Source organism: Leptonotus elevatus, chromosome 19, assembly GCF_054856555.1.
Source record: "Leptonotus elevatus isolate MCC_2025b chromosome 19, RoL_Lele_1.0, whole genome shotgun sequence".
Classification (NCBI taxonomy): Eukaryota; Metazoa; Chordata; class Actinopteri; order Syngnathiformes; family Syngnathidae; genus Leptonotus; species Leptonotus elevatus.
The window spans coordinates 14,349,364-14,365,763 of NC_141257.1; the positions used below are offsets into that span (position 1 = coordinate 14,349,364).

Genomic DNA, 16,400 nt, shown 5'->3' on the forward strand with positions numbered 1-16,400 from the left:
TGTCACCACAGCTGGGGAGTCTTTGTCAAGAGAAGCTGACAATAACAGCGACTTAATTTCACACGTTTGGACTAAATTGGGATCCGACAATAACAAAGAAAGAGTTGGAAATCCTACCTGTGGTGCTGCTCTTGGCAAAGAATCGACGCAAACAGTGGACGTCTACCGGTCTTCCGCCTCAGACTTGTTCAATCTCAACGATTCAGTTCATTTGATTACTGGAAGAAGATATTGAAATCCTTTTCTTTTTTTTTTTTTACCAAATTTAACAATGCTGAAGACAACCCCTCATTCGGGAAGGAGCGAGTGTTCCCCTCTTCTACGTGATGCTCCCGGGATTTTTCTTTTCTTTCTTCAGCAAATGTAAGACCAAAATCAACTAAACGTCTCGCCGGCCAACGTGAATGTGTTGGGACAGATGGATATTTCGGCTTCCTTCAGTGGACCGCAGGGAATTGGCAGTCTGTTGGTTCTCCTGTCCTATCCTCTGAGCGTGTGATCAGTGTGTGGTTGATGTGCGTGTGCGTGTGAATGTGTACTCCTTTGACGTCGTAAGCCGGTGTCTCCCTCCCTGTTCATCTCCCTCCATCCTTCTAGTGGGCGGGGCCAGGCAACCGCCAGGGACCGTCACTAAACTACTAGCAATTGTTTTTCTTTACTGTACATAAATAGTTCTGCAGACGGTCCTATTTTGTTTAATGGTACACACTCGCCTACTTAGATATACTGTAAATACCTGAGTACATTTGTGTTCATAAGTTCACATAACAGTCTAGGGCATGGAAACTTATGAGCACAATTGTACAAGTACAAAAGCTGAACATTGCTCAATGACACAAAAATGCTATGAATCAACAAAATTAATTTGCACATCTCTACTCCTGTCCGCATCAACCTCTGAAAAGACAAAACAATTGACAGTATCTTGGATTTTATGGGCATTAAGCCTGTTTCTCAACATACAGTTGTGCTCATATGTTTACATACCTCGAAACTTACAAGCACAACTGTAACTACATGGGCAAACAAAATTACAGAGGCTTCATGTTGAAAAAGAAAAGATTTAATGATAAATATTCCACGTTAAAATACAAAATGCCTCTTCGTCCCTAGTGAAAGGCATTCTTCACCCTGAGGGGGAGGGGGAAGAAGAAGTGAAACATTAAAATACGTTTTTACACATCTAATTAACATTTGAGCTAGAACTGGCTAAATGTTATGATTACTGATTTTTGGGGAAATACCCTCTATATTTACTAAAAATCCAACCATCACTTCTATCCATTGCAAGCAAAGAATATCATGAAGTCCAGAAGTTGAAAATTGGTGCAAAATAAATAACCTAACAACTAATAGAAAATGTAAATGCATACAAATTGAAGGGCACGGAAATGGAAATTATACATGTGGGTCATTCCAGAATTGCGGCTAAAAAATGCACGTCAAAGTAAAAGTTGTTTTAAATCAGCTTTTTTAAGTCGGATAATCATTTGTGATCATTGCAACCGCTAATAAAAAAAAATTACTAGCCATATTTTAAATAACTTGAGCTCTGAAGTTGTGTCTCTCATCCATACATGCAAGTAACACTTAACCCTTTTTAGCCATTCAGACAAAAATGAGAAAAAAAAGGGAGCTACATGACTCAGCGGAAATGATATCATTAAAATCATTGTTCTGACCATGGGTTGACCTAAGGTACGTCCTCTCTTCTATTTGTAATGTTTCCGGGCTATGACGGATTATGCCTTTCATACTAATGTAACCTTCACACTCACATTATCAGAACAAAACATAAATAATTGTTTAATTACTATATACAAGTATATTTAGGCTTTAAGCATTTTGAGTTGTTGTGGTTGTTTCGGCTCAGTCCCCGTAAAAAATTAAATTAGTTTTGATATACAACCTTGTCACTGTATTTAGAGTAATGCTAAAGTGCTAACATCAAATTTAACTGTATTATTTATTCAGCAACATTTATGGAAGATTTTAATTTTCGAGCACAGCACATTAAAAATAATATAACAACAAATTAAATGTCTCATTTAAAAAAAAAAAAGAGCCAGATACTAAATAGTCCTCCAATTCTGGACTGACCCTTATATACACAAGATGTGCAATACAAACGAGATTGATGTTGAGAGTTGATGTGACAATATAAAACAAAAACAAAAAAACAACAACAACATTTCCGTACATGTAGAAAATAAACAGTCACGGGGAGCAGCAGCTGGGAAGTCTCTATTATATCCTCGCTTCACGTTGACTGTGGATTTACAGACGCTCCCTGATATCCAGCCACGCAAATCCGTCTTTTGTTCTGGTCGTGGATCTGGCCGTGGTCCTGAAATGATTCAACAACTTCTAGCCCTCATCGTCCCCAATGCAGTGCGACAGCAAAGAGCGCTTTATATCGGTTCGTGTGATCGCGAAAGCACAGAAGTTGTGATTTCAAGTGTCACACACACGCCCTAAATGCAATGTGGCTCCATGTAAACAAAGAGGCCACATGACTGCAGGCTGCACACGGCCGACATGCGCACAACGACACCTCGCACAGTCACGATCTGAACTGGACTCGCTGGGTTACAACTATCTCACGGACCCACGGGCGATGCTTTATTTGCCACAGGGGAACAAGTCGGCTGCTCTTTAACGTTAAGACCGCCATCTGCCATTGCTCCCTAAATCCTCATAAGCCTGCTCAGCGTATAGGCGAGGCGAACGCTTGAATCCACCCATCAGAATGTGATCGCGGTCCACTCTGAGGGACGGAACACAACGTACTAGACGTGGCTTGTGTCATTTAAATAATCGTTCCATTTTTTTATGACCTGCAACGACATCTGGTGACGAAAAGCTGCTTGTCACCTCGTCACAAAAGTAGGCTATATCATGAGTACTAGAGAGTTCAAAAATAAATAAAAATACAAATTGATTAAATAGACAGTTTATTCATTATACATCAATAAATTACTACGGAAGTATTTATCTTAATATACATTATAAATAGTACACATAAACATAAATATGGAAATGTGTGTTTCTGTGTTATATGTACATATGTATATAAATTCAATTTGTATGGCAAAATCATACTCTCATACTAAAAATTGTACACCATGGCCATTTCAGAGTGTACAGAGGAAAATACCCAGGTCACTGGATGATTTAGAAATTGTACAAACTGCAGAGGAGTAGTCGAAGAGTCCTCTTTTTGTATACACCCATCTTGTGAAATACTATACAGAAGATTAAGTGATGTTTTGTTGGCAAAAAATAAAGAATACAGTAAGTAACTGTAATTTACAAATAGTAAAAAATTGTTAAAACAAAAACAATAATGTTGTTATATATTTTTATAGTAATTAACTCTGATTTTACAATAATTAGCTTAAACTTTTTTGCCAGTTATTTACTGTAAATTCTACAGTCAATTCTTTCCAGTGGGGGTTGTGCAAAGTATTAACAAGGTTGCTTATAATTGTGGCACACATGATTTGATGTAATAAATAAATACATCTTAATGTCTTAATGGTGTAAATGATTAAGTATTAAATTGTGCATATTAGCATTGCGCTAACTTAAGTACTTGCAAAAAAAATTATGTTACTATATGTTTGTTTCTGTACAATTCATTGCCTATCTACAATTTGTGACCTCCATTTTGATTCAAGCTTATGTTTACCAAATAATCTGAACTATGCTAACTAAATATGACATTTGGAGTTCTTGCGGACCACTGAAGAAAAAAAAGAATCAAAATGTTTCAAGAATATTAGCTTTTCAGTTTGTTTGTTTAACTGAAGTGGACACAATAGGTCATTAAATGACTCTTACTATACTTAACAAATGTGTGGCCAAACTCTCCACTTCTGATTTCCATTCCCCAAAAAATTAAATAAAAAGCACTTTGATTCAACTGCTGACAAGACGTGATGCAATAAGATGGAAGCTTACAGGCCGAGCATTAAAAAGGGAAGCGCTACAGTGCCACTGACACACACCTGCATGAGAGAAGATGTTCCGAAAAAGGTTCCCATCACATGTGACACATCAAAGTGCGGCTGTGGGGGCCCTGAGGATAAAAACAGGAGGGGAGGAAGGGTGATGAAACAGGAAATAGGCATTCAAGCAGGATCAAATGGAGTAGTGCAACACAGAATCAAGCTTATATTATTCCTCACACAACATAGAAAATACACTGTTTGATCATATCATTGCAAAAGACAACAGGATGTAAACCATCACCCTGGCAGCAGTATTAAGGAGTCCCTTCTTGCCTTATAAGAGTTCCTAAAAAAACTAAGTTCACTGCATACACATTTTTTATGAAGCCCTTTGATATAACATTTTTAGAGTTTGTAAATAAAGTTCATGTTGATGTCCAAAGCCCCCTATATTAAATTAATTTATATTCAGTTAATCTGCAGGGCTGCATTCGTTTAATGTAGCGAATATAATAAATGTCATTTGGGGCTAACTTCACTACTTAAGTATTACATTTACGGTTTGCACATACGTTTTTTAGGCTTTGCAATGCGTATTGTACTGAAAGTCGCAATGAAAAGCAGTGCAGTTTCTTAGCCTATTTCATTCACCATATTGTCTACATATAAAATTTCAATGCAAATAAAGGAATCATTGCACACTACTATTACATGTATTTTGATTGCTAGTTTGGCCTGTCCACCCAAAAATTTATCACAGATGCAAAGAGAGAAATGCATTGGACACTTTTGTGTTCACATTTTATGACGGCCTGTTAGTAATTCTTGTAATCTAAAGGGCTATGAAGTAATATCAATAAAACGAGTTTGTCTCCATAATTTTGATGTTTTGTTTTTTTTAACCCAATGTGTTTTAATATGAAATAAAATAGAAGTGAAATTACCAAATTATGCATTGTTTGGAAACCAATGACAAGCAAAATTAAGAGTACATTTAAGAGTTTTTACATATGCTACATAAATAGCAGCCCAAATAGAATTTGTTATTCTGGTCATCACAAATTAACTTAATGAAAATATTACTTTTAGTATGGTTTGACTTGATTGCAGCCTGAATTAAGTGTTACATTTAATACAGTATCCTGAAAGGCTCAGTTGACATTCTTGTTTTGTTTGTTTTTTTACCAAAAAAGGCAGCTTAAAATTGACTTTAAAACCTTATTTGTGCTGCTTTCCGTTGCAGTAGCAGTAAATACTACTAACAGAATATCCATGCTAACGTAAGTCTTCTTTTTTTTTTTGCCTAAATGATCTCATGATGCAAATGGTTAAATTTTTTTGTGTTTCCTGAAAAATCTGAAATATTTTAAGAAGGCGTCAATGTCAAATTCAAAAACTATCACACACCCCTGTTTTGTTTGTTTTTCCTTCGATTGGTTCCAAGCTCTGAATTCAGTGGTGCAATGAGAGCCGAGAATGGCCGTCAAGCAGAAACAACACGTTTCAAAATCAAACTTTTATTAGACAGTACAAATAGAATGAAACTGAAGCCTCTTCACCCCCTTCCAAAACGTCACTGCTTCTGCGTAGGGTGGGAGGGTGAAAAAAAATCTGTCACTCGTTTCCTTTTAAGTAAAAAGAGGCCGCTCTCGATGCAGCAAAACTATAACGAGACCATCGCTTCACAACTATAAACATCAGAGTTCCAACTGCGAAATAGCTAAAGTATTGTAGAAAGAACACAACCTGTAAAAAATAGACATGGTTTTCACTTCAAAGGGAAATCTCATGTGTGCTTGAAGTTTGGAGAATGGCTGTTATGAAATGAAGCAGTGAGAACTGCTAACTCGAAAACAAATGGCAGCAGAAATAAAGCATCGAACACGTCCTTTTGACTCTTCAAGTTACTCATGGAAAGGAACATTCTGTCATGTATGACGCTTGACTGCATGCACGCTTGCATACCATGCACACACACTGAACTCTATCAAACACTGATGGTTGATTACATATTTACTGAAAAGATCCAGACTGTGAAAAGAAATATGTATATATCCACCTCTTATTTTCTTTAATCTTCTGTCTTCAGCACTCTTCTGGGGGATTCTGCTTTCTTTCCTGGTGGAGTCTGTGGCTCTCATTCCTCATCCCAGTCTTTTTATTCTTTCAAATTTGGACACAATCTTTGCTTTGTCAGCACTAATACAGTCTAAGTGACTCCCCCTTTAGCCATTTCATATTTTGTCTCCCAGTGCAGGTTAATGGACCTTTGTTGCAATAGTACACTCAGTAGCGTGGGGGTAGGAAGGGTCTTTTGGGAGCAAACATGGGACCGGGATTTAAACCTCCCCTGGGACCCGGCCGTTTGCCCCTTAGGCTTGGGTCAGGCCCATGAAAATGAGGAAATTGTGCACGTGGTGGACCCCTGGGAAATGGGTGTTGGCCAGGGCGGGGGAGCCGATGCGGAGGTCGCAGGCCAGGGGGACGCATCTGCAAATGCGGTGGTGGCGGCGGATGCCGAGGTGCGTAGTGAGGACGAGGAGGGCTCCGTCTCTGGTACTCCTGGTTATCAAAAGCATCCTGTGAGGATGAGGGAGGGGGAACAAAGCACCCCCTGCCTCTGGGGAGGTTATGTCGAGGGCCGCCCCGTTGGTAGAAAGGGGCTTCTGGGTGGTTGTAAGGGCTATTCTGAAAGTGAGGGCCAGGGTGGTGGAGCATATCATCGTGGTACAGTTCTTGGTCTTCTGGGTAATGCACGTCATCTTGGGTCGAGTACTCCTCATCGGGGTGATCGTATGATTCATCTCTATGAAAGACAGACTTGTGTCCATGGTCATGGACCACCATCCCAGGCAAACCTCTGCTCTGGTCAGGTTCGCCTAGGTCCGCATGGGGTGCCACCTGCTGTTCTGGGGGAGTCATTGCATGGCTGCTTCCCGAAACCGAAGTGAGGCTATTCGGAGGGGGAGGTAATTTAGGGACAGGGGGAAGGAGGTTTCTAAAGAAATCTGAAGATTGCTGAAAGCCATGAGGTTCTGGAGTTTGTTGTGCTGGGTAGTCAAATGGTCTTGTTGTCTGGTTATTAGCAGGCATCGGCACATTGTAGCCTGTGGGTTGCTGGAAGCCCCCCTCTGGGTACGTCTCGCCATACCACCTCCTATCACCCATCTCCTGAAATCCCTCATTGGTCTGTGAGCTACCTGCACTGCTTGGGGCTCCAGCACCTCCACCTTGAGTAGAAACTGGCTGATATTGTGCAGCAGGATCTGACATATTGTTTTCACTGTATGGGTATGGTTGGTACAGCTGCCCATTCTGAGCTGCACCTGGTTGCAAGTGACCTTGCAGGGTGGTGGTCTCTGGGTTCTGATGTGAATTTTTCTGGAAGGCAAACGGAGCTGGCATAGTAGTTTCTGGGTTTGTGCTTGAAGGCTTTGCGAGCCCCAGCGTCACGTCCATAACCTCATCTTGGGTTGGGGTGCCTCCACCTTCATCACGCACAGGAGTCCCATCCTGCGTGTCAGTTCCTGTTACTGGACTCAAGTTATCCACCCTATTCGGTAGGTTAATGGCAAAACTAAGGTCAAAGTTGCTAAAAGCAGGATTGCCATGCAGGAAGTTGTGAATTTTGGATTCTAAACTGTCTGGTTTTGTTACTTCTGCTGTTAAAGCCATTTCACTGGGTACATCCTGCACCGGGGCAGTGGTTGGCCTGTTCTCAGTTGGCATTTGCTCTGCTGTGCTCTGCTGTACAGTGGCCTTTGCTGGTGAAGAAGGCGCCAGTGTAGCAGAGGAGGGAGTGGAGCTCTGATTGGGAGCTGCTGAAGCTGATGTGAACGCGGGTAAGGGTGGAGTCTTGCCTGTATTGGAGGCCTCTGCTGGGACATTTGCAGCGGGGCTGCTCAGAAGAGAAGTGATGCCTGATTATAGAAAAGTGAAGGGCACACAATCAGTGTATAAATATAGAACATAAGGCTACTATTACTGAAGTAAAAATAACCTCACCATCAAGGCCACCTTGGGCCTGGACTTTAGACAGAGCACTAAGGAGATCGGCAGGACTCATGTCCACCTGTGCCAGGATGTCAACCAAAGAAGTGGCATCCTCAGAGGCAGGATGTAACGTCTCACCTGATGAGTAGGGGTTAGCGGCAGAGGGACTCTCCACTGGTGGTCCTGCATTACAATGAGGGACACACTTTAACGACTCTGTTAAAAAGTATATCGCTTAAGGCAGGATGACTCTTTTCATCATGCAAAATATACCAATCAAAATTAGTTAGAGAACATTCAATAAATGAGTTACACTATATGGTTTGAATAACAGGATGACAAAAAAACACACACAACACTATCGATACTGTTAGCCAATTAGGGATGAGATTCGATAACAACATGGCAGTTCCGATTGATTACATTATCAATACTGCTTATCGAGCAGATTCCTTATCAGTTCTCTTATCGATTTTCATTGAGTGGGAATGAAATAATACACATTTGTTTGTCTTTTTCTCTTTAATTTTGAACAGAAGTTTCAGCATATATACTCAGAATCCTTGAAATGAAAAAAAGAAGGCAACTTACATTTCAAAGTACATCAAGAGACCAAAAGGCTTAATCCAGTTACTGTGCAACGAACCTTAGGAATTTGTCCCATTCTACTCTTATTTGGTCCAGAGAAAACGAAATACAGTTGAAACTTGAGTTGAAGGTGTTTTCAAGGATCTTCTCAAAAAGTAGAAGCCAAACGTCCGTTTGTCACTTTTTTTTAAATGTGTATGCGGAAGACCATCCTATCAATTGGGAGTGATATTTACTTGAAAAAGCCTAGTAAAGGTTGATGCACTCAGAAATTCTAAGAACATTTTACAAGGAGTTTAACTAGAATTTCTGATGTGAAAAAAAATTACTAGATATTTTCAAGTAAATCCCGACCTTTGCTATATCAAATGTTGGGAACGTGCAAGCTCATCTTCATCAGTCTCTACAGCCGGCCTCAATTCATAGACGGATGTCCTCTTGCGGCTCTCAGCCATTTTCTAAGTATGCGTGAGATCTGTGGAGCTATGATTGGCTGAATCCAAAGCTCAGCGACTACATGCCACAAACACTATTCTGGGAACGAGCACGCACAACGTCGTTATGGCACATTGATTGACGGGGTCAAGAACCAATCGTTAAGATGATCCATCCGGAAGACGCAGCGACAAAAGATCCTTGAATTCACCTTTAAGCACTATTTTTGCTTTGTGAACAGTCTTGACATAGACACAAGAAAATCTGATGTTTTTTTGCACGCTATTAAACATCAATTGGCTCTATGCGTCACACATTGTGTTGTTTGTTTGCTCTTAAGAAGCCCTCAAAATGGCACCTAAGAAACAGAAAACTGCTAGCAATACTGTTATTAGGACGCTAACTATCATTGGGGGGGAAAATGAATGAAATCTTCCTGTGCAGTTTAATTTAGCAAAATCTATTATCTGTGTAAAGCCTGCCCTTAAATCCCAATCTGCTTCTTACATTGTAATGTGCCATCTTTGTGTGCTGTGCCCATGGCTAAGTGCCAACAGCATTGTTTACATTCATCACAGAGACTGGATGCCCACAATGTAGTGCCAACGCCATGCTGCACTGTGGGCTGTTTCTATGATGTACATAAACAATGCTAATGTGCTGGCCATTTTGTGCCGCAACGTAAACAGAACTGTACAATAAAAGGCTAAGACGTTGCAAAGTGACTTGCTAGTGAACCCGCCATTCTGTAATGTGTTTTTTAATGAGGAAAAAAGTCCATCTCATCATCTTAAGCAGCGAAGCCCAGACTTCTCTCTCCCGAGCCACATCGCCCAGCACCTCTGGGGAGGATCTTGAGCTGTTTCCCAGGCCAGGCGGGAAGCAGGCCTCTATATTTGTGCCCAACGCAAGTCTAGCGCAAAGCGCAGTCCAACTATGTGCATGGGTGTAGTTTTCTTTCTTTTGGCATTTTCCTGGATTAGAGCAGAAGTGGGCGTTTTCACAGTTGTGGGAGGGAACAGAGCCAACTCCAAGCCAATGGAAGCGGCCCCCCTCATTCCCTTTATATTCAGTGCACAGTGCAGCGCCGTCTACATAGTATGTACCTGTAATGCAGAAGGTCGGGTGCACAAAGTACATTTAAAAAGAACTGCAAAAAGATCTCCATTTGTGAGTGATGTCAAGTTGGCCGCTGTGGATGGGCACTTGGAGGCCACCTTCAACTCCGGACCATGCGTCCTGTCCTCAAGGAGCTTTTTAACCACCTTGGCGACTTCAACCCTAGAGTCCATAATACTGTACGTACTTTATAAAAACATACAGCAAAACTAGATGTGCAAATTTTGGAGAAATTGCGTGTGAATGCTGAATGCTAATATTTGAATGCATGTGGAATGCTTAATAAGAATTTTGTTAAATGACATTGAATAGAATGGATGTTAAATAATTGGACAATGATTATTATATAAAATTGAACTAAAATATGCCACAAGTGTGATTTCAACAAAAATCTCCCATGCACTAAGGCATTCGCTTTAACTACTGCGGACTTAGAAGTATCTGTGACATTGCACGCAATTGTATTGAATAATGCAGTATAATACCAAAAGCTGTCATTGAATTTGTTGAATGCCATTTTGAATGAGCGAATTCTGTCATTGAAAATATGGAACAATATTGGAAAAAAAAATACATAATGTGAAATGACATAAAATATAATGGATGTTAAATAATTAGACAATGATTATTATATGAAATTGAACTTGAGACTAAAATCTGCTCCAACCGAGCTACTCACCTGTGTTTTTCATGGCCGCATTTAAACTGTTGAGGATAGAGCCAATTTTACTCAGGTCAACCGTTTCCAAACCTCCTGTCGAGGTTTCTGCAGATGCCGCATCAGATGAGGCATGCTGTTGTGTTGTTGCTACTGATGGCTCTGTGTTTTTGGTAATGGGATTAGCTGTTTCCAATTTTGGGCTGGGGCACTTCCTTTGCTCCTCAACTGTGAAAGAAATAAAATGGCAATGTGAGCCTGAACCAATGTGGCTATGTCAACTAAAGACGAAGATGCAGACACTCCAATTGTAAATAGTATTTATTAATGGTATGTTGCCAGTTGCCTCAAGATGGTTAAACCTGCCTTGCACCAGAGCTAAAGCAAATCGCAATATGACTTTAGCCACATCTGTAATGTCGTTGTCAGATACATCTACCCAAAATGTTAAAAAGATCTGGTGAAAACAACAACTAGTAGATTTTTTGCAGAATGTAATGAGATCCATATGTATAATTGGATATCCTTAAATTAAGGTCCCTGACAATGACTGACAATGCAATTTTTTAATACACTCAACATGGGGTAAAACAATGTCTCCAAATGGAGCGCTACAACAGGAGAGACTAAACCATTGTACCAATATAATATGAACAGAGATTGGTCTATAAAGAAAGAGCAGATATAAACGAAGCTGGCTGTAACAAAGATTTTATTTTATTAAAAGTAATGAAATAAAACAAAATCAACCCGTTTTACTGCTCACCTATGATGCTTCCAATGACTACTTCATCGTCAGACAGCTCCATGTCTTCCACTTCACGGTTAATGTTATCATCCCCAAGATTCAACACTCGTTTTGGGGAACCAATTGAGGACAGAGGACTTGGGGCTGGAGGTTCTGTTTCGTCATCCATTGCGGAACCATCTATATCCGGATTAGGCTTGGCCAGTTCTAGGTCATGGAAAGGAGATTCGGAGCCTGTTGGAGATGGTGCATCGGCAGATGGTGAAGGAATCGGCGACTCATCCAAATCTGGTAAGGTGGCCTTTAGGTTGTCCAGCTTGCGCTTCAGGTGGGACACTCGGTTCGCAAACGTCTGGTAGGCCTTAAGGGAAGGGTAGTAAGGTTTGATGAATGAATTTTAAAAGATGTAGCAACGTTATTGTCAATATCAATGCTTCCATGTAAGTTGACTTCTGCGATTTAACTCATTCACTCCCAGCCATTTTCACAGAAGCAATCCCCTTCACTCCCGACTGTTTTACTTGATTTTGACTGATTTCGCAAGGCCCACAGAATATTGTGTTCTATTGCTATAGAAACATGGAACCTACCAAAAGAAAGATTAAAGTCTCTTCTTTCATCAGGAAAAAAGTAAATTTCTATCGGTTTCCATTTTGCAGAAATTAGCATTAGAATATAGCTAAGTATGATCATTATTCACAAATCTATTTAGAATTGTGAGTACAGTAATTTCTGGACTACAAGCCGCTACTTTTTTCACTTGCATTCAACCATGCGGCTAATACAAATGTGCGGCTAATCCATCAGATCACAAGGGGGCGCACTATAAAGGTAGCGCAAGAGCGTCAGGCAGAGCGAAACAAACCAAGTGAGCCCAAATACAGTAGGAGAGACAAAACGAGAGCGAGACAATTTGCACCCTCATTATGGAAAATAAAGTAGCGGGAACCCGGTGCGATAACATTAAAAACCCCTGCGGCTTATTTGTGTAGTATTCCCCAAATTTAGCTAGCGCGGCTTATAGTCAGGTGCGCCTTGTAGTCCAGAAATTATTGTAATTGAGTTTTTTTTTTTCAACATGGCCCAGGTTGATATCTTTTGCTCTGCTGTTACCTGCTGGCCATTTGCATAATAACTGCCATTTCTTTAACCGTTCTTTGCAGTTCAGAGGCTGCATCAAAGCCTTCTGTATGCTCTAGCATGAAAAAAACACAACAACTTATAAATATGTCTTTGGGACACTTAACGCATTCAATATAGAACGTATTTATAAGTGTTTGGGAACAAATGAGTTAATGTGAAAAGGTGTTTGTTATGGCTTTTGTTCATGTAAAATATTTTAATCTTATCAGAAAACACTATGAGTTAAGCGTAATATCTTTACCTTTACTTTAAATGGGCTTTTCACAAATCACCACAAGTCTCTGCTTTTCAATTGTGGTTCAACAGAATCACTGAAATTAAATGAACACAGCCCGGTGGTCAAAAATGATGGTACCCTTAACCTAATATTTTGTTCTTGTTGTACAACTTTTCAATGCAATCACTGAAATCAAATAATTGTATAACTTGTAGGTCTGTCAACAGGCATTCTGGTCCACTCATCGTGATCAAAGTACTCCAGTAGCCTCACTTTTGAAGGGTGCCTACTCCAGGTGGTATGTTTCAGCAGATGTTCAATCGGATTTAGCTCAGTGCTCTGCTCATAGAAGGCCACTTAAGAATAGTCCAATGTTTTGGTCTTACCCATTTTTTTGCTTTTTTAACCTGTACGTTTTGAGTCATTATCCTGTTGGAAGACCCATGAACTGCGACCGCAACACATTTCTCTCCACAATCACAATGCAAAAATCCAAGAGACCTTGTATAGGTACTGGGCAATTATTCAATTTCATTCATTCAAGTTTGTTTGTCAGTGCATTTTTCAAGCTTTTTTTTTTTTTATAGCTTCTTCCATAGTGTGTGCCTGTGCTGACGTGCAATGCAGTCAGTGACAGCAACTTTGCAATTTGGTTGGCCAAAACCTCTATCGACTATTTTCATTTCATTTTTTTAAAGGGAGTAGCAAGTTTAATTCCTGTTCAGAATCAGATGGAAAGGAATCTGGTGAAAGGCAAGTGTTTATAGAACATCTTGCAAATACAGTGAGTGACATCATAACTGGTATGTTTTATTGAACATTCAAAATAGGGGAGCTTATTCAGCATGCAAGCTACTTTGAAATGACCAAGTCAAAATTATTTACCTACAATATATATATATTCATAAATATACTTATAATTCTTTAAATGTACAACATATATTGGAGCACCTTGCATAAATGCATGAACCTATATTGCAATCTGCAATATATAGCTAGTGTACATTTGTTGTCCTTACTTTACTCTAATGACTTGCGCCGAATGGAATCAGCCAGGGATATAGTCGGGACACTGGTAGCTGATAGCAAGCCGTACACACACTTCCCAATGAACATCAGTCATGCTGGACTTGTTAATGTTTTTAGCAATAGCCTGAAAATGCTGCTCCAACTGGTGTGACACGCTGGTCAGCAGCTTGTCATTCTCGTTGGGGAGATCGCCCACTTTCCCCCAGCCCAGATGCCCCGCTATCTGCTCGGCAGCTGCTCCCTGCCTCGGTGACGATATCACCCTGGCAGATGAGGCAAGTGCACTGGGAAAAAAAATCCTCCTCTCACACTGTATGGAAGTACTTGGCTTACTTGGTCCCAGGGCTGGACTGGCCACCTGGCATTGAGGGCAGGTGCCCGATGGGCTGGCATCTTTTGGGGCCGATGCAATGTTATTTAATTATTAATTTCCTTCATTTTCCACAAGAGAGCTGACCGCAATTTAGAGGGGCAGCTTACGATATAGACAGCAAACTGAACCAATCAACATCAGTGGCAGAGCTATGTGGTAGTCAAAAGTCATGTCTGAGTACAAATTTAATAAGAATATCTGTCTTTAGAATAGAATGTTTCATTCTCACAGTCACTGTCAATTATATCAGGTGCGCACGCGGGCCAGGGCCAATTTCTCTGTGCCAATCCCGCCCTGCTTGGTCCCTTAATCATTTTTATACTTTATTAGTTTGAAGTGGGTGAAAGAAAATGGAGCATCATAAGTTTTTACTTGTTGTTTACATGTTAAAATGATATGTAATGCAGCAGGAGTCAGACTTTAAAGTCAGAATTCTGAGATTAAAATGAGAATTCTCACTTTAAAGTCAGAATTCTGAGAATAAAGTCAGAATCCTTTTTTTTCTTCTCTTCACTGGCCCTAATCCTCTTCCATATCACTGTATTTTTACACTAACTTTAACATTGTTTTATGTATAGTATACAATTTTGGGGGCTTTCATTGTTCCATTGTTGTCAGAACATAATACTGAAAAACAGTGTTTTCGACAATTCTACTTACATTGGCAACAATCTTGACCTCTTTGTACTGCATCTCATAGAAGACATCTGCATTGCTCAGAGCTTCCAGAAGAGAAGGTCCTGTTTTGTTTTGTTTATCAAAGAACTTGACAAACTCTTGTAGCTGTGTATTGCCTTCTTCAAAGTCCCTGGAGAACTTCTTTCCTCCTGCCTTATCTGAAAGTAAATGGGGAAAACAGGACTTCTAAGTCTAAAACCAAACCTTTATGTGTTGGCCTTGATTAAATGATAGTGGAATCATTTTGCAACCTTTTAGCTTCTTGAGAGCTTCAGAACTGCAGATGTCGACCCTCATAGCTGCCAATTGTTTTTCTCTTAGGTCCACATCCTCCAGAGACCTCTTGTTTTTAGACAGGTGTTCAATAAAGGACTGGGGCTTGAAAAATCATAGGAAATGGCTTTGAACAAAAAGATCATATACAATTTCAAACCATCTTTTTAGTAATGCTCATTTGTGCCTAGTTTAGTTATTTAATTACAGTCTCTGTTAGTCAGATAATTCGATTCCTCAAACTTTCTTACCACAAATTCTGCAACAATCTTTGACCGGAGATCTGCCTTGGAATCAACTGGAGCTTTAAATGAAATAAAATGGCAATTAGAAGGTCATATCCAGAGGTGGCAAATCCAAGTCCAGAAGGTAAAAACTCTACCAGTTTGACTTAAGCCCCAGGTGCTAGCTAGCTAGCTCCCATGGTGCTCGTTTACTTGCTAGGGAGCTAGCTGCCTAGCTAACATCAGGGGCTAAAGCCAATCTGTGGCAGGGTTTTTACTTTCACGCGCTAGCTAGCTAGCTCCCATGGTGCTCGTTTACCTGCTAGGGAGCTAGCTAGCTAGCTAGCTAGCACCAGGGGCTAAAGCCAAACTGTGGCAGGGTTTTTACTTTCTGGACGTGGATTTGTCACCTCTGGTCATATCTAAATGGAACATACATTTTTACAATCTAATAATACAAATGTAAGCCCTGCAACTTCAGATCTTAGAAATAAAATTCCACTCATGAGACTGTGGTTATAACGTTGATGTGCTTACTTTTTTGCTCCACAGGTGTCACAGGTGGGGACTCCTCTTTGACTAAGCTGCCCCTGAGCTCAGCAATCAGAGCCTCCGAATACACACTTCTCTCGTGCCAGATGGTCAAGATCCTCTCCGCCGATTTCAACACCTTTGCATCACCTTCTTGTCTACGTGACCACAAAATAAGGAGGAAGACCAAATATTTATGATATTCATAAGGCAGTAGGAAAAGTTGTTTTGTCAGTTTTTTTTCATGCTTGACGATGAAATGGAGTTTGACCCATCCAAACGTCACAGTAAACACTATTGTAGTGCAGTGAATCCCAAACACCGTGCTGCACATTACATTATCCAATTTCATTGGATTGGTCAATAAATTGTAATTTACATCAAACAAATAAAATGCATCTTTGTTCATTTTATCTATGCCAAATGATGTATAGACAT

General features: G+C 40.2%; 2 protein-coding genes and 1 long non-coding RNA gene across 5 annotated transcripts in view; all 3 read right to left on the minus strand.

Moving 5' to 3' along the window:
• celf3a (cugbp, Elav-like family member 3a) overlaps positions 1-521 on the minus strand; it is a 40,356-nt gene extending 39,835 nt beyond the window's left edge. For 2 of the 3 annotated variants that reach the window (XR_015091052.1, XM_086061958.1), the window contains exon 1: positions 118-521. The gene's annotated coding sequence lies outside the window, so the exon portion shown is untranslated. The remainder of the gene's footprint in view (positions 1-117) is intronic. The other variant, XM_086061957.1, reaches the window with a different exon arrangement.
• An 80-nt stretch (positions 522-601) lies between these two features.
• Positions 602-6,161, minus strand: LOC147158095 (uncharacterized). The gene is made up of 3 exons (XR_015091053.1): positions 6,013-6,161; positions 4,011-4,081; positions 602-2,347 (listed from the first exon to the last, which is right to left on the minus strand). It is a non-coding gene; the product is annotated as an uncharacterized LOC147158095 (long non-coding RNA).
• The window catches only part of rprd2a (regulation of nuclear pre-mRNA domain containing 2a), a 21,718-nt gene continuing 10,772 nt past the window's right edge, over positions 5,455-16,400 (minus strand). Inside the window, exons 3-10 of the mRNA XM_086061956.1 lie at positions 15,969-16,120; positions 15,459-15,511; positions 15,186-15,312; positions 14,917-15,092; positions 11,513-11,855; positions 10,768-10,974; positions 7,959-8,129; positions 5,455-7,873 (exon numbers count right to left, since the gene is read on the minus strand). Of these exons, the coding sequence (XP_085918082.1) occupies positions 6,240-7,873; positions 7,959-8,129; positions 10,768-10,974; positions 11,513-11,855; positions 14,917-15,092; positions 15,186-15,312; positions 15,459-15,511; positions 15,969-16,120 (2,863 nt within the window). The 3' untranslated portion in view covers positions 5,455-6,239. The remainder of the gene's footprint in view (positions 7,874-7,958; positions 8,130-10,767; positions 10,975-11,512; positions 11,856-14,916; positions 15,093-15,185; positions 15,313-15,458; positions 15,512-15,968; positions 16,121-16,400) is intronic.